At 43.8% G+C, this 26,022-nt stretch overlaps 1 protein-coding gene across 1 annotated transcript in view; it reads left to right on the top strand.

The window, feature by feature from the left end:
• The window catches only part of EML5 (EMAP like 5), a 301,798-nt gene that overhangs the window by 194,839 nt on the left and 80,937 nt on the right, over window positions 1-26,022 (top strand). The window contains exons 19-25 of the mRNA XM_073349376.2: window positions 1,467-1,578; window positions 3,915-4,042; window positions 6,104-6,245; window positions 15,503-15,655; window positions 21,646-21,777; window positions 22,419-22,507; window positions 22,856-23,032. Of these exons, the coding sequence (XP_073205477.1) occupies window positions 1,467-1,578; window positions 3,915-4,042; window positions 6,104-6,245; window positions 15,503-15,655; window positions 21,646-21,777; window positions 22,419-22,507; window positions 22,856-23,032 (933 nt within the window). The remainder of the gene's footprint in view (window positions 1-1,466; window positions 1,579-3,914; window positions 4,043-6,103; window positions 6,246-15,502; window positions 15,656-21,645; window positions 21,778-22,418; window positions 22,508-22,855; window positions 23,033-26,022) is intronic.

Raw genomic sequence — 26,022 nt, 5'->3', positions numbered from 1 at the left:
CAGGGCCAGCCCTGGGGGCAGGGGCAGCACGCAGAGCTTCCTAAATTGCCCCTTAGCCTAGGGGCCGGGCCGCAGGGACATGCCAGCCGCTTCTGGGGAGCTGCGCAGAGCCAAGGCAGGCAGGGAGCCTGCCTTAGCCCCGCTGCACCGCCGACCAGATTTTTAATGGCCCGGTCAGCTTTGCTGGCTGGAGCCACCAGGATCCCTTTTCAACCGGGCCTTCTGGTTGAAAATCAGATGCCTGACAACTCTAAGCAGATGCTGTTTGCATTAGAAAATATAGATCTAAGGCTTGCTTCATGTACATGGCCAAACCTAAAAACTTTCTACCATTTATAGCGGTTTTCACCATTTTATGCATAGGAAATTTCTTCCAAACTGGTAGAAAATTCGTAAATGAAATGAACTTTTTAACTACTTCCATTGTATATAATCCTGTATCCTTATGTATATAATCTAGTAACTATTATATGGGCTTTGTTGGATTACAAATTGAACACTGTTACAGTGCCAACATACAGTAAGGCCTTGTCTGCACTCTACCACTTTAACTCTGCTTGCATAGTTAAAGCAACACAAGCCCTCTAGTTTGATATACTTCTGTTAATATAAAGATATATTGGTATGGGTATTCCAATATGGGAAGGGGAATAAGCTACATCAGTATAAGGCACCTTTATATCAGTTCAGCTGCGTCCTAGTTCAGCAGTTGTACCTGCATAACTATTTCAGTGTGAAAAAACAAACAAACACTGCTGGCCAAAATAGTAACATTGGTACAAAACTTGAATGTACACTAGGCTTTAGTCATCTGGAATAGATATAAGTTTAAACCAGAGTATGTCCTTTTGAGCCAAAGGAGCTACAGTGTTCATTTTTTGTCACAGTTATAATTAATTTAGGTATAGGAATGGTTTACGACAAAACTGTGTTTTTCCTAATCTATAACATCAAACGATTCCAGCTGTATTGCCAGTTTATCTTTTGTCAATATTTTCCCCCTTATGAAACAAGTTCAGTCTTCTGACATAGGCAGGAGAATAGAAATAGAGTATTCCTGTTTGAGAAAAGGGTCCCAAGCCACAAAGTTCAGATACAGATGTAACCTTTCCCCACATTCCCTGCTTGTCCAGGCCCATTGTAAAAGTGATCTGGGAGGTCCAGATCTAGGGGTAAAATTAAGAAATGGAAAATTTAGGCTAACTATCAGGAAAACATCCAGACAGTGAAATGTATGAGGCCACTGAATAGTCTTCTTGAGAGTGACAGGTGCAGGACTTTAAAAAGCAGACTGGACAAAGCACTAAAAATGCACTGTAGAGACTTATATTGCATTGGCAGGGCCAGAAGATCTAATAGATCTTTTCCATCTCTAACTTGTATGATTCTATGATTTTACAGCTACATTATTATTAAGGCTACTGATGACAACCTATGAACTAATCTTCTTGTACTTTTTTGGGCAGGGATTTGTAACTGGTGGAAAGGATGGGGTAGTGGCTCTCTGGGATGACACCTTTGAACGCTGTCTCAAAACCTATGCCATCAAACGAGCTGCTTTGGCCCCTGGCTCTAAAGGTGATTGTATAGTACATCAAACCTCTCTATTTTATTCTGCTTTTAAACACAGTCTTTAATAAACTTTTTCTTCTAAGTTTCCTTCTTCCGCAATAAAAGGAAATCAAGTAAAGAAAGAAAACAATAAAGTTGTGTTTGAAAACTATTGTTGGTTCTATTTAAAGTGTTCTTCTACTCTGGAAAAATGACTAAGTAAAAATAGCAACTTCTAACCTAACATATATGCTTTGTGACAGGGTCGGGCCAGGTGGCGACAGGAAAGTAATAGAAGGCAGTCCCAGGTTAAGTAGGTCCCTTTTCCCTGGGTAAGGTAACAGGGAAGGTTCCAGAACAATCAGGAACCTTCTGGAGACAATTAAGACAGACAGGCTGATTAGAACACCTGCAGCCAATCAAGAAGCTGCTAGAATCAATTAAGGCAGGCTAATCAGGGCACCTGGGTTTAAAAAGGAGCTCACTTCAGTTTGTGGTGCACGTGTAAGGAGCTGGGAGCAAGAGGCGCTAGGAGCTGAGAGTGAGAACGCATACTGTTGGAAGACTGAGGAGTACAAGCATTATCAGACACCAGGAGAAAGGTCCTATGGTGAGGATAAAGAAGGTGTGGGGAGGAGGCCATGGGGAAGTAGCCCAAGGAGTTGTAGCTGTTGCACAGCTGTTCCACGAGGCACTCTAGACAGCTGCATTCCACAGGGCCCTGGGCTGGAACCCGGAGTAGAGGGCGGGCCCGGGTTCCCCCCAAACCTCCCAACTCCTGGTCAGACACAGGAGGAGATGACCTGGACTGTGGGTTCACGAAAACGGCCAAACTAAGGGCTGCCGTGAAGCTCCAAGGTGAGCAAATCTGCCAATAAGCGCAAGACCCACCAAGGTAGAGGAGGAACTTTGTCACAGCTTCCTTTGTGTATTCTGTCATATCTGTGTTCTTTTATGACAACAATAATGATTTTCATGCCTATTAGTACTTATGATCAGGCCAACCAGGAGACAGTGAATGCGGGGATTCAGTTAAGTAACAAAAACTGAAATTTTTACTAAGTCTCAGTCAGTTTCACCTGTTCACATTCAGAAAGGAAAACTTGTTCTATAGAACCTTTATCACTGATGATTATACATCAGAAGGAAAGAACCAAGCTTAACACTGATCAGAAATTGAGTTTGCAAGACTAACCATGAAGGAAAAAATAGTTTTATTTGTGAATTGAGTATATTTGTAAATCTTTGAGGATAAACACTCACTCCAATTAGAGCATTTTGAATATGGGCCACAAAGATCAATGACAAAACTACATTTGTCCTGGAAGATATTACATCTTTAGCCTAGTACCAACGCACGGTCTGAAGAGAGAATCTGTGCTTGGCTTATAAAAATATAGTAACAGTTAGACTGAATTACAGTTATAAGCTGCAGAAAGTTCATTTCCATAAACTTTTCACAGTGTCTTCTATCTTGCTGAATCAGCAGGTTGATTTTGAACTAATTGTCATTCCTTCCACAGACCTCAGTGAACTACTATGCTACAGAAGTGAGGGTAGTTTAAAAAAATTAGAAAGATTACGCTCTGAAAAATTATTCTAAAAAATGGCACCATGGGGTTCCATGATTAATCTTCCTATTTGTTCTGCCTTGGATAAAAAAGGAATGGAGGGTAGAATACTTTTTTTTTCTATTAAAGGTTTAATACTCTGGCTTGTTTTCATGTGAGCATGTACGAGTACCGAACTCTTTTCAGGCCTGTTGTTCCTTCAAATTTCTCCCATTTGCTGGCTGATGTTGTTCCTGATATACAGCTTTCCCTATCTGATATTCTGGAGATTTCTTTGTCTGTCTTCCCTAAAAAACTAAGAATTTTCTGTTCTTAGCTTACATCATTAGACTGTCAAAAGGGTGCTTATTTGCTTATTAAACTTCTATTGCAGTTAAAATAGTAGTTTAACACATTTTACTGATGTACTCCACTGTAACTTTAAGATAGAATCATAGCTGTATGCACATTTCTCTCACTGAGGTTTGTAGCATGCTTATTAGATAGCCATGTTAATGCTCTCCACCTTGTTTGAACCTCAAGGAGAGTCTGCTGAACATGAGGATCATTGCCTTATGTGGCACGGTTATTAGGGAAGGCAGGGTAACAAAAACTGGAAGGCTGGCACAGAATAAATTATGCACATTTTAAAAATTAGCTAATATGTGCTAAAGCTCCACAACTGGAGCCAAGTTTTGTAGGCAGGAAAATGCTAGGACTTCTTTTCTGTTGAATATGATCTGGTAAAATGTGGGTGTCGTGTATATACTTCTGAAATTAAACTCTCACATCTTTAAAAATTTAATGTTTTAGGTCTCCTCTTAGAAGACAATCCTTCTATACGTGCCATATCGTTAGGACATGGGCATATTTTAGTGGGCACAAAGAATGGGGAAATACTGGAGGTGGATAAAAGTGGACCAATAACTCTGCTGGTTCAGGTACATTTTAAAGTATTACTGTCAGGGTGTTCAACATCTGAGCCTGGTATTTGCACCCAATGGCAAGAGTCTGTAGCCACGTCGCCCAACTGCAAGACTCTGCAGCCAGTGGTACGGGAACCTGAGCCCTCCCTGCTCCACCAGGTTCCAACCCAGAGCCTGTGACAGCTTGGTCAGATATGCAGTGTGGGGGGCAGATGCCATCAAGCCTGTTCACTGGGTCACTTCCTACTGCATTCTCAGCCCCTTTCAAAGTCACAAAAGGTGTCATCTTATGAACTCACAGGTGTGGGGGTTCTCACCAGAGTCTTTGTCGTTCAGTTCCGGCCCTCTGTTCCTGGTCTCCACAGGGGCCTTCAGTGGCTCTGCCGCGGGGTCTGGTCCAGGCAGTGCGAAGCTCCTGCAGCCTCTCTCCAGGAGTTACCAGCATAGGACTGCTCCTTTGTTCAGTCCGCACTGACTGAACTGAGTTGCTTCCTTTTGAGCGCTCTCTCTCCACTGTGAGCATGCCCAGCAGGTGCGGCTGGGTTGGGCCTTTAGGACTCAGAGCTGCTCGATAACCCTTGGTTCCCTGGTGTGGGGTCAATACACCCCATCATAATTACCCATATATTCTTTTTTCCCCATTTCCTTCCTAGAATCCGTTGGGCTTTGAAAGTTTCTATCACAAGTATAATACTGTATTTCAAACAGAAGTAACATAAAATAATAAACATTATAATTGTTAATGAAGTCTGAAAACTCTTTTAAATTCAGAGATTTTAAGGCCAAAAGAGACCATTATGATAATCTAGTTTGACCTTTTGCAAAACATAGGCCCTAGAATTTCACCCAGTAATTCCTGCAACATGTCCATAATTTCTGGTAGGACTAGAGCAGTGATTTTCAACTTGTAGTCCGTGGACCCCTGGGGGTCTGAAGACTATTTCTAAGATTTCCAAAGGGGTCCGCACCTCCATTTGAAATTTTTTAGAGGTCCGCAAATGAAAAAAGGTTGAAAACCACTGAACTAGAACATATATTTTAGAAAGACATCTACTCTTGGTTTAAAGACTTCAAGTGATGGCGAATCCACTACATCCCTTTGGTAAGTTGTTCCAATGGTTAATTACCTCACTGTTTAAAATATAGTGCCTTATTTCTAGTTTGAATTGATGTAGTTTCAGCTCCCAGCCATTGGATCTTGTTATGGGCTTTGCTAGCCCAGTACAATCAGATATCTTCTCTCTATGTAGGTACCTATAAACCATGATAAGTCACTTGTTAGCCTTCTCTTTGATATCCTAAACAGGCTGAGCTTCTTAAGTCTCTGATTGTAACATGAGTTTTCAAGACCTTGAATCATTCTTGTGGCTTTGTTCTTTTCTGTTCATATATATGTAAGATGCATATTTAATCCATATGTATGAAGAGCTATTATAGCGCAACAATGCATGAACAGATTTTTAAAACACACACGTACATATACCCATACACTATTAAAATTAGCATACTAGGTCCTGAATCAAAAGAGGTATCTGCCTATACATCTCTATATCTCTTTTGAGTCAGGCTCTGCTATGCTGATGTTTTGTTTATAGCATGTTTTTATCTTAAGCACAAACTTAAAATAATGCATGTGTATTTTGAAGGATGATAAAAGGAAGTTTGTACAAATTGGGCTTTTTCTTAGTAATAGAATGCACATTTATGGCCAGACTGAATTCCAAACTCAAATTGGGTCATAATTATTCACATGAATAGTCCAGTGATAATTTGGCCCGTCATTGTTAGGTTAACAAAAAGATTCTATAAATTAGATAATTTAGTGGATCAGATCACTTGGGCAATTTTCTCAAATATAATTTACTTTAATTTTATATTACATTTTACTCAGAAGCTTTTTATTTTTAAGATATTCTGTGCTGATCACTGAACCAAGAGTGTTTTCATTAGGAAGTTTTCTTTATCATCCAACAAAGATTTGCACATTCTCAGTATAGCTTTGTAGCTTCCTTGTGTATTTTTTTTTTTTTTCAGTTTTGGAAATAAAATTACCTGATGGATTTTTTTTTTTAACAGGGTCACATGGAAGGGGAAGTTTGGGGTCTAGCCACCCATCCTCATTTACCTATTTGTGCCACTGTAAGTGATGACAAAACCTTAAGAATATGGGATCTATCTCCTAGCCATTGTATGTTAGCTGTTCGCAAATTGAAAAAGGGTAAGATGCTAGTATGAAAAGAAATTGTAACTGAATTAAGTTAACACATATTAGCATTCTAAATCTTGCAAAGTCAAAATATTAAAATATAAAGTTTTCGCTAGTTCAAACAATTTCTGTGATAAGACATTACTGACTCAACAGATAAAAGCTTCAAGAAATATTTAAATCTAATAGTGTTTCATAAAATTGTTAACATTTAAAAGCCAGATAATTTAAAATAAAGGATGAAGCCCCAGCATTAAACCCACCATTTTTTATCTAGTACTGGTGGCATTTTAAACAATGGTTGATATTATGTGTCGTATATATACTATGAAATTTTAGCTCATGGGTATTTTTAGAAAAAATCACAGCATTGATGTTGAACATCCTTTTTTGTTGTTGTTTAACATGATCATGATGTTATATAATTTTGTGAGGTTTTTTTTTTTTTTGTGATTGAAACTGGGGAGATGATCTGCCAGGAAGTGTATGAAAGCTGACAAAAAATATCATAATAGCTCTCTGAACGGTGGTGGTTGTTATTATTATTTTATTTTATTTTATTATTAAGAAGAAAATTCCTAATTAATTAAATTGTAGAAGTACTCAAAGGCCCTAATCTGGAGAGGGGCTCCAATGTCCTAGGCACTGTGGAAGACATAATATTTTCCCAGAAGAGTTTATAATCTAATTTAACACAATATGCAACAAGTGGGGGTAATAAACAATAGGAGGGAAGTACAGGGAGAATATGGTTAACTTTAAGGAGGATAGGTATAGTAGCTTTACAGACTAGTTCAGGGAGGTTGTTGCAAGTGATGGTGTGGAAGAAAGAATGAAGATGCTTGGGGCAAAACCAGACAAGCAGGTGGAGCAAGGAAGGGGAGGATGATATAAGAACAGACAAGTAGGGACAGGCAGAGCTGTAGGATTTTAAAGGTGGGAGCAAGAAGTTGGAATTTGATACAGCAGAAAAGAGAGACCTAGTAGAGGGATTTAAAGAGGGGAGTGATGTGGGAAGAATAGGTAAGACTGATTAGTCTTAGCAACTACTTATTGAATAGATGGTGTGTGGGTTTCAATGAGGCCAGTGAGGAAGAAGTTGTCATAGTCAAAACAGGTAGGGATGAGGGCCTAGTTGAGTTTTGTGTGTGTGAACAGAGAAAAAAGCCTTGATTATAGGTGGAGATGGAAGTGAATCCTATAGTTAAGGTTGCCATTATAAGAGTTTGTTTTCAATTGCATATAACTTTCCCAAAGTTTAACTGTTTAGGCTGAAATTTTCCATGCCAGGTGTATGCCTCAGGCTGAATTTGTTTTTTAAAGATTCAGTAAAAATGATGCTTTTGTTTCCTAGAACAAGGTAGAGAAATACATTGTTTTACTCATGTTTAAAAAACTCAGTGTTTCCTTGAGAAGCTGCAGCACCTCCTTGCTTTAGAATAGGCACATGAAATTTAGCAGGAGTGTTGCCTTTGTGTCAGGATGTGTCCTCCCTGTAAAAATCCATCGAAACGTGGCTGAGTAACAAACCTCTGAAAATTACAGTTTGCACATGCTGAGTAGATATTGGTTAATGTTTAGCAACTAAATTCCCTGAAGATTATGCCTGTACTGGGTGCGTTCCATTTCAGGGCTGCAGGAGCTGAGTAGAAGTGCCCTTGCGAGTACGCCTCCCAATCAGTAGGGACCATTGTGGTGCCAGGCATCAGAAGTGAGATCATTCCCCTAGTATGGAGAAGGAGAAGGAATCAGCTGGGAATGCAGAGGGGTGAGGGATGGTGTGGGAGAGGCAGGCTGTGGCCTGTGGAAATGGGAAGAGGGTCAGAGATAGGTTGTGCGAGCAAGAAGTAGGGTGGGAAGGCAGAGGATATGTCTACACTATGAAATTAGGTTGAATTTATAGAAGTCGGTTTTGTAGAAAGCGTTTTTATACAGTTGATTGTGTGTCCCCACACAAATGCTCTAAGTGCATGTAGTCGGCGGAGTGTGTCCACAGTACCGAGGCAACTGTCGACTTCCGGAGTGTTGCACTGTGGGTGGCTATCCCACAGTTCCCGCAGTCTCCGCCGCCCATTTGAATTCTGGGTAGAAATTCCAGTGCCTGATGGGGCTAAAACATTGTCGCGGGTGGTTCTGGGTACATATTGTCAGGCTCCCATTCCTTCCCTCCCTCCGTGAAAGCAAGGGCAGACAATCGTTTTGTGCCTTTTTTCTTGAGTTATCTGTGCAGACGCCATACCACGGCAAGCATGGAGCCCGCTCAGATCACTTTGGCAATTAGGAGCACATTAAACACCACATGCATTATCCAGCAGTATATGCAGCACCAGAACTTGGGAAAGCGATACCGGGCGAGTAGGCGACATCGGCGCGGTGACTTGAGTGATGAGGACATGGACACAGACTTCTCTCAAAGCATGGGCCCTGGCAATGTGGGCATCATGGTGCTAATGGGGCAGGTTCATGCGGTGGAACGCTGATTCTGGGCTTGGGAAACAAGCACAGACTGGTGGGACCACATAGTGTTGCAGGTCTGGGAAACTTTCGCATGCATAAGGGCACTTCCATGGAACTTTGTGACTTGCTTTCCCCTGCCCTGAGGTGCAAGAATACCAAGATGAGAGCAGCCCTCACAGTTGAAATGTGAGTGGCAATAGCCCTGTGGAAGCTTGGAGTGCCAGACAGCTACCGGTCAGTCGGGAATCAATTTGGAATGGGCAAATCTACTGTGGGGGCTGCTGTGATGCAAGTAGCCAACGCAATCAAAGATCTGCTGATATCAAGGGTAGTGACCCTGGGAAATGTGCAGGTCCTAGTGGATGGCTTTGCTGCAATGGGATTCCCTAATTGTGGTGGGGCCATAGACGGAACCCATATCCCTATCTTGGCACCGGAGCACCAAGCCGGCGAGTACATAAACCGCAAGGGGTACTTTTCAATAGTGCTGCAAGCACTGGTGGATCACAAGGGACGTTTCACCAACATCAACGTGGGATGGCCGGGAAAGGTACATGACGCTCGCATCTTCAGAAACTCTGGTCTGTTTCAAAAGTTGCAGGAAGGGACTTTATTCCCAGACCAGAAAATAACCTTTGGGGATGTTGAAATGCCTATAGTTATCCTTGGGGACCCAGACTACCTCTTAATGCCATGGCTCATGAAGCCATACACAGGCAGCCTGGGCAGTAGTCAGGAGCTGTTCAACTACAGGATGAGCAAGTGCAGAATGGTGGTAGAATGTACATTTGGACGTTTAAAAGCGCGCTGGCCTAGTTTACTGACTCAGTTACACCTCAGCGAAACCAATATTCCCACTGTTATTACTGCTTGCTGTGCGCTCCACAATAGCTGTGAGAGTAAGGGGGAGAAGTTTATGGCGGGGTGGGAGGTTGAGGCAAATCGCCTGGCTGCTGGTTACACGCAGCCAGACACCAGGGTGGTTAGAAGAGCACAGGAGGGCGCGGTGCGCATCAGAGAAGCTTTGAAAACCAGTTTCATGACTGGACAGGCTACGGTGTGAAAGTTCTGTTTGTTTCTCTTTGATGAAACCCCCCCCCGCCCCTTGGTTCACTCTACTTCCCTGTAAGCTAACCACCCTCCCCACCTCTCTTCGATCACCACTTGCAGAGGCAAAAAAGTCATTGTTGCTTCACATTCATGCATTCTTTATTCATTCATCACACAAATAGGGGGATAGCTACCAAGGTAGCCCAGGAGGGGTGGTAGAGGAGAGAAGCACCAGGAGGGGTGGTGGAGGAGGGAAGGACAAGACCACACAGCACTTTAAAATTTTAAAACTTTAAAACTTATTGAATGCCAGCCTTCTGTTGCTTGGGCAATCCTCTGGGGTGGAGTGGCTGGGTGGCCGGAGGCCCCCCCACCGAATTCTTGGGCGTCTGGGTGAGGAGGCTATGGAACTTGGGGAGGAGGGTGGTTGGTTACACAGGGGCTGTAGCGGCAGTCTGTGCTCCTGCTGCCTTTCCTGCAGCTCAACCATACGCTGGAGCATATTGGTTTGATCCTCCAGCAGCCTCAGCATTGAATCCTGCCTCCTCTCATCACGCTGCCGCCACCTTTCAGCTTCAGCCCTCTCTTCAGCCCGCCACCTCTCCTCCTGGTCATTTTGTGCTTTGCTGCACTCTGACATTGTCTGCCTCCACACATTCGTCTGTGCTCTGTCAGTGTGAGAGGACAGCATGAGCTCAGAGAACATTTCATCACGAGTGCGTTTTTTTCGCCTTCTAATCTTCACTAGCCTCTGGGAAGGAGAAGATTCTGTGATCCTTGAAACACGTGCAGCTGGTGGAGAAAAAAAAAGGGACAGTGATATTTAAAAAGGCACATTTTATAGAACAATGGATACACTCTTTCACGGTAAACCTTGCTGTTAACATTACATATATAGCACATGTGCTTTCGTTACAAGGTCGCATTTTGCCTCCCCCCAGCGCATGGCGAGTGCCTCCCCCCTCCCCGTGGCTAACAGTGGGGAACATTTCGGTTCAGCCACAGGTAAACAGCCCAGCAAGACAGGCACCTCTGAGTGTCCTCTTAAGAAAAGCACCCTATTTCAACCAGGTGACCATGAATGATATCACTCTCCTGAGGATAACACAGAGAGATAAAGAACGGATGTTGTTTGAACGCCAGCAAACATACACTGCAATGCTTTGTTCTACAATGATTCCCGAGTACGTGCTACTGGCCTGGAGTGGTAAAGTGTCCTACCATGGTGGATGGAATAAGGCTGCCCTCCCCAGAAACCTTCTGCAAAGGCTTTGGGAGTATATCCAGGAGAGCCACGAATGCCAGGGCAAATTAATCATTAAACATGCTTGCTTTCAAACCATGTATAGTATTTTAAAAGGTACACTCATCAGAGGTCCCTTCTCTGCCTGGTGGGTCCGGGAGGCAGCCTTGGGTGGGTTCGGAGGTTACTAGCTCCAGGGCCAGAGTGAGAAACAGTTCCTGGCTGTTGGGAAAAATGGTTTCTCTGCTTGCTTGCTGTGAGCTATCTACAACCTCATCATCATCATCTTCCTCATCCCCAAAACCTGCTTCCGTGTTGCCTCCATCTCCGTTGAAGGAGTCAAACAACATGGCTGGGGTAGTGGTGGCTGAACCCCCTAAAATGGCATGCAGCTCATCATAGAAGTGGCATGTCTGGGGCTTGCACCCGGAGCTGCCATTCGCCTCTCTGGTTTTCTGGTAGGCTTGCCTCAGCTCCTTAAGTTTCATGCAGCACTGCTTTGGGTCCCTGTTATGGCCTCTGTCCTTCATGCCCTGGGAGATTTTGACAAATGTTTTGGAATTTCGAAAACTGGAATGGAGTTCTGATAGTACGGATTCCTCTCCCCATACAGCAATCAGATCCCGTACCTCCCGTTCAATCCATGCTGGAGCTCTTTTGTGATTCTGGGACTCCATCATGGTCACTTCTGCTGATGAGCTCTGCATGGTCACCTGCTGTTTGCCACACTGGCCAAACAGGAAAATGAAGTTCAAAAGTTCGCGGGCCTTTTTCTGTCTACCTTGCCAGTGCATCTGAGTTGAGAGTCCTGTCCAGAGCGGTCACAATGGAGCACTCTGGGATAGCTCCCAGAGGCCAATACTGTCTAATTGCGTCCACAGTACCCCAATGTCGACCCAGCAAGGCCGATTTCAGCGCTAATCCCCTTGTCGGGGGTGGAGTAAAGAAATCTATTTTAAGAGCCCTTTAAGTAGAAAAAAAGGGCTTCGTCATGTGGACGGGTGCAGGGTTAAATCGATTTAACGCTGCTAAATTCGACCTCAACTCCTAGTGTAGACCAGGACAGAGTCAGGCTGCAGAGGCGAGGACGAGGGTCTGTGGGGACAGAGACTGGCTGTAGGAGGGAGGAGTAGGAACTAGGTAGAGAGAGACATACTGCTGGTGGGGGAATAGGTACAGAGTGGGGACAAGAAGCAGTCTACTGGAAGTTAATACTATAGGATTATACTATAATTAATACTATAGAACTGCGGGCGGCAGGGACGTGCTGGCCACAGCTTCCGTTGGTCAGGAATGGCGAACTGCAGTCACTGGGAGCTGTGGGGGGCTGTGCCTGCCGATGGTCAACATAAACAAAATGTCTTGTGGCCCGCCAGCGGATTACCCTGATGGGCCGCGTGCCAAAGGTTGCCAACCCCTAGTTTAATGTATATAGTTTTTTTGCAAGTTGTGGTAGCGTGTATATCTAGTTTTTATAATCAAAGGACTTTTCACCCCAGGGGCCGGGCACACTCCAGTTCCCAGGCTTCAAGCTTTGTGCCTCTTGTGGCAAACCTCTGCCAGTGAGTGACCCACACTCGAGGAGTTTAAAGTTTTGGGGAAACTCACTTTAAGGACAAGTGCAAAATCTGTCAAGACTTCAGACTCTGCACCAAGAAGGACTGAGACATCAGACTAAAGGCTATCCTCATGGAGCCACCCTCGAACCTGTCTCCTGGCACTAAGCTCTTTCCGGCACCATTCTCCATCCCTGGTACCACGAAGGAAACACAAAAAGCAGCACACCAAGAGAGGGTACTCACCGGTACAGAAGAGAGACAAGTGGGGAGAGGGAGTGAGACCCATGGCAGGCCGTTCTTCTACCCTTGGACCTGCGTCAGCACTGACAACGTCCACCAAGGAAATTGAGTCTGATGCAGGACCCTCCACTGGCACCAGGGAGCCACCGTGGTATCAGTGGACTAACGGTGCCATCGACCCTTGAGGCTTATCGGGCAGGTAGGGAACTTCTCTCTGTTCTGGTCCCTCCAGCCCCACTGGGGAACCTACCAGTTCTGGCATCCGGAAGCAGGAGGGAACAAGGTGCATCAGGCGCCTTCCTGGCACTGAGTCCCCCAACATCATCCAAGGGCAAGCCCTACCTAATCCCGGCATCCTTCTGCCTGGCACACTACTAGTCCCCAGAGCCCCCACGCCATATGTGTGGGTACTGCTCCACCATGGTCGCTGACAGAGGAATTCTCTTTGGATTCTGAAGGGGAGTCTTGTGTACCAAGAAAAGCCCACCATCGGTACCCAGCCTACGCCCCACCAAGCTTCACCGCTGGTCCCCCGGTGGGCGCCTGGCTAGCAGGTCACTGGCCAATGCAGTGGCCCTACTGGAACCCCTGGGGTTTCCCCGGTACCAGGGTCTGACTCCCACTGCTCCTACTTGGTGGCCTCTTGGAGACAGGCTACTGCTCCTTCCCACTCAGCCCAAGATTCAGACCCCAGCACTGACCCCAGTACCAAAGCCCAGTGGATATAGTTGAGGCAGAAGGAGAGTAAGGAGTCCCTCCTCCGATGAAATCCTCCCCCTCATCCTCTCCAGATGAAACTGTTGCAGGTCCCAGCAGACTACTTCACCAGGACGATTTCAGGACCTTCTGAAGTGGGTCACTTCAAACCTGGGCTTGGAGATCCAGGAGCTCAAAGAGACATCACACACCCTTATTGGATGGAGCTGCTGCAGCCAGGATATCAAAGTAGCCCTGCTCATCAATGAGGCAATGATGGGACCAGTTAAGGCCCTATGGCAGATTCCTTCTTCTCTGGCCCCCACTTCAAAGAGGGCAGAGAAGAAGTATCTATTATGTGCTAGCAAGTAAGTTCAATTATCTGTACTCGCACCCTCCTCCATGGTCCCTGGTGGTGTTGGAGGTGAACAAAAGGGACAGGCGGGGCCAGTCAAGTGCTACCCCGAAATAAAAGGATGCTACTTCCTACCGTGTTATTCTTTATGGCAGTCTGCACATCTTTGGGGTCTCCGTGTTCCTCAGTCAGTGCAACTCCCTGTTGCTCAGACCTCCCTTGGGCGTCCACAGGGCATCTGCTTGGGCCTCAGTGCCTCTGACTTCTGCATTCTGGAGCGCCAATGGTTCCTGGGAAGCAGCTGGCAAGGAGCGTCCTTCCTTTCTGGCTGTCAACCCAGACTGAGCTGGGTTGCCCCCTCTTATAGTGGTGTTACACCTGAAGCATGCCCAGTAGGGATGCGGGAGGCGTGGCTTCCTCTGCCCAGAGTGAGGAGTTAACCTTTCCCCATCCAGTGCGAAATGAGTTCACCCCGTCAAAAGGTCCAAGATGATGCCATCCTTTGCAGTTTTGCAGTCAGCACATCCATGAACTCCAAGCCCACCTCCTGGTGTACTGCTTGTGAATCATCTAGCATGGAACAGACATGAGCAAGAACTTGAAGAAGAAAAAATGGTTTCTAACCTTCCAAAACTGTTCTTCGAGAGGTGTTGCTCATGTCCATTCCATGACCCACCTTCTTACCCCTCTGTTGGAGTTACTGGCAGGAAGGAACTGAGAGGGTGCATGGCTGGCGGCGCTCCTTATACCAGCGCATACAAACGCAGCTGCAGAGGGCGCTAGAGAAGACCCAACGGATACTACTAAGGGAAGAATCTCTGGCAACAAGTGCACATGGTGCACATACACTGGGCATGTAATGGACATGAGCAACACATCTGGAAGAACAATGGTTATGAAAGGTAAGTAACCTTTTTTTCAGTATTTTAGAAGCAAAAAGGAAGAATCCAGATTTGATGCAGAGGAAGTGATGGGAAAGGAAGAGTATTTTAGCTGCTGAATTCTGTACAGACAGAAGTGGTGGGGGCCAGAGAGGAAGAGATCAGACCAGATGTAGTAGTCCAGGAAAGAGAACTCTGATATGCACCAGTGTTTGAGCAGCGAAATTAGAGGAGGAGCAGCACGTTTTAGAAATGTTAGAAGAAAATTCTGTGAAATCTGAAGAGAAGGAAAGAAAGGGCTAAGTATACAGTGTTCAGCATTATGCTGCATAGTTAAACTCCATATTGACAGATGAAAATATGCTGTAACTGATGGCATGTGAAGAACCTTGCTGTACGCTTGGTATGAGGAGAGCATATTGTAGCAAACAACTGGCACCAACACCTACAGTCGTGAGCAACATAGAAATATGTAAAATAATAACAATATTTATCTTTACACTGATCACTAATGTAAAATAAATATTGAAAATAGTAAAAAAATTCAGATTGTACAAATAAATGTAATGCAAATGTGAAGTTGTACCTCTGCTTATCCAGTAACAGAATCTGTATACTTTCATGGAAGTGGGTCTGTATTATCTCTTGGTATTCTTTCTGAAAAAAAATGTGTGGTTTACAGAGGACTGCAGGACTAATCTTTCCTAATTTTTGGACAAATAGGTAAACCAGAAATGGAGAATATTTAATGAAAGAATAAGTAAATAGCTCCTGTGTGTCTCTTCCAGGGGGCAGATGTTGCTGCTTTTCTCCTGATGGAAAGGCATTGGCTGTAGGTCTCAATGATGGAAGTTTCTTGATGGTGAATGCAGACACTCTGGAGGATCTAGTCTCCTTCCACCACAGGAAGGATGTTATTTCAGAGATTCGATTTTCTCCTGGTGAGTGATCCATTAAGGTGATGATTATCAAATCCAGCTTGATAGAACTTCATATCTGTGGTAAAAATGCATACTGGGATTTTTGGTTTCTTCACTGAGAACACACTTGTGTTTCTCCATAAATGTATCAAATCAATTGCTGGAATGTGTTAAAGGAGGGTCACTTTTCAGATATAAAACCTTCATAGTGTTGCTTTCTTTATGCACACTATGGAAATTTGAAAGAAACAAATGGACATAAATCTTATTCTTCATCTCTTGTGGATCTCCTTCAAAAGAACGGGAAAATGAAGATTTGTTCTCCTGTTTTATATCTATCATTGGAATTAATATTATCGTTTGTTGCTTGGATGCATTATCACACTTTGGAGGTTAAAGGCAGGATTATCAGAAGAGCTCAGCTCATATTTAGGTACATAAATTTAAAGACTAGATTTTCAAGTGATTAGCTCCCATTGCAAATAACGAGAGCTGCTAAGTGTTGTGAGCGCTGGAAAATCTGGCCACTTGGATTAGGTAGAGGTCATAGAATCATAGAATCATAGAATATCAGGGTTGGAAGGGACCCCAGAAGGTCATCTAGTCCAACCCCCTGCTTAAAGCAGGACCAATTCCCAGTTAAATCATCCCAGCCAGGGCTTTGTCAAGCCTGACCTTAAAAACCTCTAAGGAAGGAGATTCTACCACCTCCCTAGGTAACTCATTCCAGTGTTTCACCACCCTCTTAGTGAAAAAGTTTTTCCTAATATCCAATCTAAACCTCCCCCACTGCAACTTGAGACCATTACTCCTCGTTCTGTCATCTGCTACCATTGAGAACAGTCTAGAGCCATCCTCTTTGGAACCCCCTTTCAGGTAGTTGAAAGCAGCTATCAAATCCCCCCTCATTCTTCTCTTCTGCAGGCTAAACAATCCCAGCTCCCTCAGCCTCTCCTCATAAGTCATGTGTTCCAGTCCCCTAATCATTTTTGTTGCCCTTTGCTGGACTCTCTCCAATTTATCCACATCCTTCTTGAAGTGTGGGGCCCAAAACTGGACACAGTACTCCAGATGAGGCCTCACCAATGTCGAATAGAGGGGAACGATCACGTCCCTCGATCTGCTCGCTATGCCCCTACTTATACATCCCAAAATGCCATTGGCCTTCTTGGCAACAAGGGCACACTGCTGACTCATATCCAGCTTCTCGTCCACTGTCACCCCTAGGTCCTTTTCCGCAGAACTGCTGCCTATCCATTCGGTCCCTAGTCTGTAGCTGTGCATTGGGTTCTTCCGTCCTAAGTGCAGGACCCTGCACTTATCCTTATTGAACCTCATCAGATTCCTTTTGGCCCAATCTTCCAATTGGTCTAGGTCCTTCTGTATCCTATCCCTCCCCTCCAGCGTATCTACCACTCCTCCCAGTTTAGTATCATCCGCAAATTTGCTGAGAGTGCAATCCACACCATCCTCCAGATCATTTATGAAGATATCGAATAAAACTGCAGGGCAGTCTCTGTGTGATATTTTACACTATGTATCTTCATGAAACTTTACTCATAGCTAAAGAGAGCAATTTATTTGAAGTATTATTAATGTTTTAGGGTCAGATTTTTAAAAGTGCTCAGCACTGCTGATTGGGGGCAGCTTTTTGGAAGAGCTCAGCTCCCATTTAGGAACCCAAATGTATAGCCCGAGGCATTAACAACACCTCACTGAAAGCAGTCTTGTTACCTATAGGCAAAGTTTGATGCAGATACATGGTGCAAAATATCACACAAATACTGCCCTGCTGTTACCTCAACCTTAATATTACACATGCCATCCTCTGTGAAGGAAAGAATGGTTGGATTTTCAAGTTTTCTCTTCTGATTGTTCCTTAAAGGGGTTGTCTATGTCAGACTATGAGTATGTTTAGCCTTACAACCAGGTGTAAGCTAAAAATGAGGAGGTTAGTTAAACAGAAATTAAAGGGTACAGTGCAAAAAGTGAAATCTCTGTAAGCTGTGTGGAAACTTTTTAAAGATACAATATTAGAGGCTCAACTTAAATGTATACCCCAAATTAAAAAAACCTAGTAAGAGAACCAAAAAAGAGCCACCATGGCTAAACAACAAAGTAAAAGAAGCAGTGAGAGGCAAAAAGGCATCCTTTAAAAAGTAGAAGTTAAATCCTAGTGAGGAAAATAGAAAGGAGCATAAACACTGGCAAATGAAGTGTAAAAATACGATTAGGAAGACCAAAAAAGAATTTGAGGAACAGTTAGCCAAAGACTCAAAAAGTAATAGCAATTTTTTTTTAAGTACATCAGAAGCAGGAAGCCTGCTAAACAAACCAGTGGACCACTGGACAATCAAGGTGCTAAAGGAGCACTCAAGGACGATAAGGGCATTGTGGAGAAAATAAATTAATTCTTTGCATTGATCTTCACGGCTGAGGACGTGAGGGAGATTCCCAAACCTGAGCCATTCTTTTTAGGTGACAGATCTGAGGAACTGTCACAGATTGAGGTATCATTAGAGGAGGTTTTGGAACAAACTGATAAATTAAACAGCAATAAAGTCACCAGGACCAGATGTTATTCACCCAAGAGTTCTGAAGGAACTCAAATGTGAAATTGCAGAACTACTAACTGCAGTCTGTAACCTATCATTTAAATCAGCTTATGTACCAGATGACTGGAGGATAGCTAATGTGATGCCAATTTTTTAAAAGGGCTCCAGAGGTGATCCCAGCAATTACAGCCCAGCAAGCCTGACTTCAGTACCTGGCAAACTGGTTGAAACTATAGTAAAGAACAAAATTGTCAGACACATAGATGAATATATTTTGATGGGGAAGAGTCAACATGGTTTTTGTAAAGGGAAATCATGCCTCACCAATCTATTAGAATTCTTTGAGGGGGTCAACAAGCATGTGGACCAAGGGGATCCAGTGGATATAGTGTACTTAGATTTTCAGAAAGCCTTTGACGAGGTCCCTCACCAAAGGCTCTTATGCAAAGTAAGCTGGCACGGGATAAGAGGGAAGTTGCTCTCATGGATTGGTAACTGGTTAAAAGATAGGAAACAAAGGGTAGGTATAAATGGTCAGTTTTCAGAATGGAAAGAGGTAAATAGTGGTGTCCCCCAAGGGTCTGTTCTGGGACCAGTCCTATTCAACTTATTCATAAATGATCTGGAAAAAGGGGTGAACAGTGAAGTGGCAAAATTGGCAGATGATACAAAATTACTAAAAAAGAAAAGGAGTACTTGTGGCACCTTAGAGACTAACCAATTTATTTGAGCATAAGCTGTAGCTCACGAAAGCTTATGCTCAAATATATTGGTTAGTCTCTAAGGTGCCACAAGTACTCCTTTTCTTTTTGTGAATACAGACTAACACGGCTGTTACTCTGAAACCTAAAATTACTAAAGATAGTTAAGACCCAGGCAGATTGCGAAGAGCTATAAAAGGATCTCTCAAAACTGAGTGACTGGGCAACAAAATGGCAGATGAAAATTAATGTTGATAAATGCAAAGTAATGCACATTGGAAAGCATAATCCCAACTATACATATAAAATGATGGGGTCTAAATTAGCTGTTACCACTCAAGAAAGAGATCTTGGAGTCATTGTGGATAGTTCTCTGAAAACATCCACTCAATGTGCAGCAGCAGTCACAAAAGTGAACAGAATGCTAGGAATAATTAAGAAAGGGATAGATAATAGGACAGAAAATATCATGTTGCATCTATATAAATCCATGGTACGCCCACATCTTGAATACTGCGTGCAGATGTGGTTGCCCGATCTCAAAAAAGATATATTGGAATTGGAAAAGGTTCAGTAAAGGGCAACAAAAATGATTAGGGGTATGGAACGGCTTCCGTGTGAGGAGAGATTAATAAAATTGGGACTTTTCAGCTTGGAAAAGAGACGGCTAAGGGGAGATACGATTGAGGTCTATAAAATCATGACTGGTGTAGAGGAAATAGATAAGGAAGTATTGTTTACTACTTCTCATAACACAAGAACTAGAGGTCACCAAATGAAAATAATAGGCAGCATGTTTAAAACAAATAAAAGGAAGTATTCTTCACACAACGCACAGTCAACCTGTGGAACTCCTTGCCAGAGAATGTTGTGAAGGCCAAGACCATAACAGGGTTAAAAAAAGAAGTAGAGAAATTCATGGAGGATAGGTCCATCGATGGCTATTAGCCTGGATGGGCAGGAATGGTGTCCCTAGCCTCTGTTTTCCCCAGCTGGGAATGAGCGACAGGGGATGGATCACTTGATGATTACCTGTTCTGTTCATTCCCTCTAGGGCACCTGGCACTGGCCACTGTCGGAAGACGGGATACTGGGCTAGATAGACCTTTGGTCTGACCCTCTAGGGCCATTCTTATGTTCTAATGTATAGTGCAAACACTGCACACCCAGCTAGGAGAGGTATAACTAGCAGTGTAGACCAGTGGCTCTCAACCTTTCCAGACTACTGTACCCCTTTCAGAAGTCTGAATTGTCTTGCATACCCCAAGTTTCACCTTACTTAAAAACTACTTGCTTACAAAATCAGACATAAAAATACAAAAGTGTCACCGCAAAGTGTTAGTATATAGGCCTGTCTCTTAGCCTGGGATAGAATTTTGAGTTGACTTTTTTATACTTTTATATCCTTACTAATATGTGTGAACAAAGAACAAAGACACTGTGTTTACTTCTGCCTAACCAGATGGGGTTTATAGCACAATGAGAAGAGAATTAAAGTGTTGCTGGGTATGGCGGGAGTTTAATATATGAGCATACACTTGAAGACTGCCTTGACTCCTATATCAAGGCAAGGCCAAGCAACCAGCCAGGAGGGGCAAGATGGGATTGGGGGGAAGCATAAGAAATACTAAAAGCCAGAGAAAAGGTGACCCTGGCTGAAACATAACCTCACTGCTTACCCCCTCCCATGGGGTACAAAAGAGATGGTACCAAAGCACTCAGTCTCACGACCCTCCAAAATGGAACATTACCATAAATTGTAAGGGGTGGAACCAAGGTATACTACAGGTATAATTATGCCCCCTAAGAAAGGGGCGGGGGAAAAGGAAAGCTCGGCGGTGTACAGAGCTATGGATATGCTTGCTTGATTAACCCCAATAAACATAGCTTTGCCTGCACTTTGGACTATGGTCTTCTGCTTTCTGTCTGCTTGACAAGAACTAGGCAAGGAGCGAGGAAAGCCCTAACGCACTGTTACTGAAAAATTGCTTATGTTCTCATTTTTACCATATAATTATAAAATAAATCAATTGGAATATAAATATTGCACATACATTTCAGGGTATAGTACATAGAACAGTATAAACAAGCCATTGTCTGTATAAAATTTTAATTTGTAGTGACATTGCTAGTGCTTTTTATATAGCCTGTTGTAAAATTAGGCAATATCCAAATGAATTGATGTAACCCCTGGAAGATCTCTGCGAACCCCTAGTTGAAAACCACTGGTGTAGATGGTGAATCACTAATTCGGTGAGTAAAGTAGAGTGCATGCCTGAACCCCAGGATACATATACCCTACACATGTGCTCTACATGCCCAAGCAGTGGCTCCCTGGGGCCCTGTCTACACTGCTCTTTTTAGCAGTGCAGTGTCTTGCTGCCTCCTCCTTGCCAGAACCTTTCTTCACCACATTGAAAGGCTCCAGCAGTGAGGAGCATCTGGAGCCTTTCACTGCCACATGTAGTTATGCACTGCAGTGAGTGTGGATGCAGCCTGCCTTTTCCTGCCACATGTAGCTACACATACCCTACATGCCACCACAAGTGTAGACAAGGTCTATGACATTTTTGGTTATTTTGTGACGTAGATGCTAATCTGTCAGGGGTTGGTTGTGGATCACCACATCTATTTCAGAAAGAGCTGGAAATTTAATTTAACTGAGATCCAAAAAGTGAAAGGGTAATAGCTTATCTACAAATGTTTAAAACACTGAAATGATTGAAAAATGTCTTATGTTCTAATATTATTTTAGGTGCTGGAAAATACTTAGCGGTGGCATCATGTGACAGCTTTGTAGACATCTACAATGTAATGAGCAGTAAGCGAGTGGGAATCTGCAAGGGTGCCTCCAGTTACATAACACACATGGACTGGGACATCAGAGGTAAGTAATAATCTGTGACTCTAAATGACAACTGCAAGATTAGATTATAGGTAAAATTTCTAAAAGAGCCTAAATCCTATTTTCAAAAGTGATTTAAGCATGTAGGAGCCTAAATTTCATTGGAAGTCAAAGGGTTATACTCTATGTTAACCTAAACATGCAGATCATGCTTCTTTTTATCTGGTACACCTAGAATGTGAATTTATGATGCCAATGGCAGATGCGTCCCTCACTTAAGGATGCTGATGTTATATGGGTAAAAATACCGAGCTAGATATCTGTTACCCCAATTTAGACACCTATAAAGAGTGCAATTTGATGAAGTAAGATAAAAGTTCTGTCCAGATTCTTATGTCTTACATGTAATGTATTGTTTGATTTCTACCTTCTGAGCAATGTACTGTTGCATCTTTTTTCCAAGAAAACAGATCCTTGCTTTGTCTTACACATGGAAGAATTACTTTTTTTTTCTCAGGTAGTACTGAATACTAAACGCATGATTAATTTAAAAATGAATTAAGTGGAAACAAATAATTTGTGAGAAATGGTTAATAGAAAATTTCCAAATGGACATTTGTTCAGTGAAGTTGAATCTTCTAATTGGTGTTAACATACTGGCATGTAATTTATATATTTTACAGGGAAGCTTTTACAAGTCAACACTGGTGCTAAAGAGCAGCTGTTCTTTGAAGCTCCTCGTGGGAAAAGACAGACAATTCCCAATTTGGAGGTAGGGAAGTAACTCATTTGCAAACCAAAGAACTACAGTATAAATTGCATCAATAGAGAATGAGGCTTAATACTACAATTCTTACCTGTCCTCTAGGAGAAAGCATCTGTTAGTTATTTACTGTTCTTTGCTGTACTTTAATTATACAGAATATTTTTGTAAACTTTTCATACAAATAATATCATTACCAGAATGCACACTTACATAAGGGATGTCTTCTCCTCCTCCTCATATAAATTACACATGTATCTAACTTTGGAAAACAGTATGTATATAAAATAATATATTTTGAAATAAAAAGCTTTTGTTTTGTTTGAGATCACATTGATGAAAAATTTTGTTTTGTAGGTTGAAAAAATTGGCTGGGCATCATGGACAAGTGTTCTGGGCTCTTGCTGTGAAGGAATCTGGCCAATAATTGGGGAAGTCACAGATGTAACTGCTTCCTGCCTCACCAGTGATAGTAAAGTCTTGGCCACAGGAGATGATTTTGGGTTTGTGAAACTTTTTCGATTCCCTGCTAAAGTAAGTAAGTTTCTAACTGTGGTATTAGAAGTTTGGTTAATGAAATTGCTTATGTCAACACTTACAAAAATTATCACTACATATAAGCATAATACTGCTCTTAAGTTTTTTGTCACCATGATCAGTAAAGGAAATAAGTATGACATTGTACCTTGTTGTGCATTAAACTGTGAAATATATTTATGCCATCATATAGTTCTCCAATTGTTAATATTGTATCATACAAGTGATGTCAGCAGTGCACATGCTTACAGTATTTTAACATGAAGTTTCACAACTGCTACACAGTACTAAATCTCTGTGGTTGATATTTTTATGCACAGTTCTCCTTCAAGTGCTTGCTCATGTCCATTCCAGTGTAGGTGTGTGCTCGCCATGAGCACCGCTGCCGGAAAGTTTTTCCCTCAGTGGTAGCCATCGAATCAGCTCTTGTACCCCCAGGAGTCATGTGCTCATGGTACCAGTAGAAAGGGCCTTGCAGTGCCCTCAGTTCCTTCTTACTGCCCATGACAGTCACTGGAACTACTTTGTCCTTGTGTTCGCAAATATTCCTCAGTGGACTTTGTTTCTAACTTATTGTGTATAGTTACCATTATTATAATTAAGTTTTAATTGTTAGAACAGTTAGTTAGGTTAATGAACCCCACATTGCAGGGTTAGTCACCGCCCGGCTCCGGGATATGCCTCAGTCTCTGGGGTTTAAGCCTTATGGTTCTTGCCACAAGCCTATGCCAGTGAGCGACCCCCATTCCAGCTGCATTAAGTGCCTGGGGGAAGCTCATGTGTGGGAGTGCTGCAATATCTGCAAGAACTTCATGCCCCTCACCAAAAAAGATGGGGACACAAGACTTAAGTTTATTCTCATGGAGGCAGCTCTCTGTCCTCCCTTGGAGCCAAGTCCCTCGGACTCAGCACCAAGTACTTCAGCTTCTGTCAGAAGTGTCCCAGCGACTATTAGGACTCAGCGCCGGTCTCCGTCCCTGGCACCGAAAGGACATTGCTTCTGCCTCTCGGGAGCCTCGTCACCGTCTGTCATCTCCAGGGCCAAAGAAGACCATGCCGGTCAAGGACTCTCAGCACTGCTCTTCATCACCGGTGTCAAAAAAGATGGACAGTGGTCAATCCCCGACCCTGAGGTCACAGAGAGACTCTAGTAGAGTGCAACCCGTGCCAGGCCAGTCTGAGATCTCTAGAGCCTGCCTGGTAGCATTGACTTCTGCCCTGGAACAGGCACTATTGAGTCTGGCACCGATGGACTCCCTGGAGAGACACTGGATGCCTGGTGATAACTTCAACACCGGAGGCATTTGTGGCTATGAGAGACTTGCTCTCTTTTCCGGTACCGCCGTCCCCGTCAGTACAGGAGAAGTCAACGGTGGTACCAATAGGAAGATCTGCCACAGCACCAAGACTCCAAGTACCTTCAAATAGGAAACCGGCCATGATGGATTAGAACTGGTCTCCTCCTCCATTTCAGCACCATTCAGCACCAGCTCGGCACCAATCCATTGTGGTATCCGGGTATGGATTCTTTGGGGACAGACTCAGAGGCAGAGTCGTATGTCTCCCTCAGGAGTCGGCACCAAGTCTCCAGCCAGCAGTACCCGACAGTGGATGCAGGCCAGGCCTTTCTGTTTCTGGCATGGCCACCAGCACAGAGGCCCTTCTGGAATCCCTAGGCATTTCCCCCACCACAGGGATCACATTTCAGGAGATCATACTCCATGACCTCAGAGTCTATAGAGCCTCCTTCACTATTGGAGCAGGATCCAACTCCTGGTACTGAGGTTGGTACCAAATATCAGGACCTGGTACCACAGGACCCGTCCGGTGCTGAGGGCAAGGAACAGGGCTCCTAGCTGGTACAGGCATCCTCCTCTTCCTCCCCAGATGAGGCGGTCCCAGGAACAGAGATAGCACCCTCCCAAGATGATTACAGGGCATATAAGGAACTCCTTAAAAGAATGGCCCAAAACTTGGGGATCCTGGTAGAGGAGATCAGGAAGTCCTCCACACCCTAGTGGACTTCCTAATGGCATCGGGCCCTTCAAGAATGGCATTGCCATTAAATGATACCATTATGGTCCCTATCAAGCCCTTATGGCAAACGCCAGCATCCCTTCAGCTGATGGCAAAGAGATTAGAAAAGAAATATTTTGTCCGGGCCAAACTGTTTGAGTTTCTTTACACCCGACCCTCACCGAGTTCTTTTTGGTGGTGTCAGTGGCCAATGAGTGGGAACGGCAGGGTCAACAGAGACCAACCCCAAGGCCAAGGATGCCAAGAAATTAGATCTCTTTGGCAGGAAGGTCTATTCAACCAGGGGACTCCAGCTCAGGATTGTGACTCAGCATGCACACTTGAGTTTAATCCCTGGGACTTTAATGACTCTAATCTCTGGGCTATTGTGGCAAAGTTTAAAGAACAGATACCACAGAAGTCCAAGCATGAGTTTGCAGCCATAGTGGAGGAAGGCAAGCCGGTTGTGAGAGCATTCCTGTAGGCAGCCTTGGACATGGCAGACTTGTCAGCCCGGTCCATGGCCTCTGCAGTTGCTATCCACAGAAGCTCTTGCTTCAAGCCTCCAGCCTACCACATGAGGTGCAACAGACCTCACAAGACCTTCTGTTTGAGGGGATGTCACTCTTCTCCCAGCAGACAGATTTAAAGCTGCAGAGCCTAAAGGACTCAAGGGTCACCCTAAAGTCCCTAGGAATGCATACACTGACTCCCTCAAGGAAGCAATACAAACCTCAGCCATCTGCTTGGTTCTTCCAGACTCCTGCCCAGCAGGACTACAGTAGGAGAATGAGTAGTGGTTTTAGGAGGAGACCTCCACCTCAGTCCTTGTCTGTACCCATGTCTGACCCCCGCCCCCAACACTCGGTGGGGTCTATGCACGCCTTTTGATGTGACGCTTGGGGGCTTACCAGGCCAAAGCATGGATCCAGATTCCCCAGTTTTTGTGGACAGTTTATCCCACTTCTACT

Source organism: Lepidochelys kempii, chromosome 6 (genome assembly GCF_965140285.1).
Source record: "Lepidochelys kempii isolate rLepKem1 chromosome 6, rLepKem1.hap1, whole genome shotgun sequence".
Taxonomy (NCBI): Eukaryota; Metazoa; Chordata; order Testudines; family Cheloniidae; genus Lepidochelys; species Lepidochelys kempii.
The sequence above is the reverse complement of the archived record's forward strand: the minus strand, read 5'-3'. Positions and strand labels throughout refer to the sequence as shown.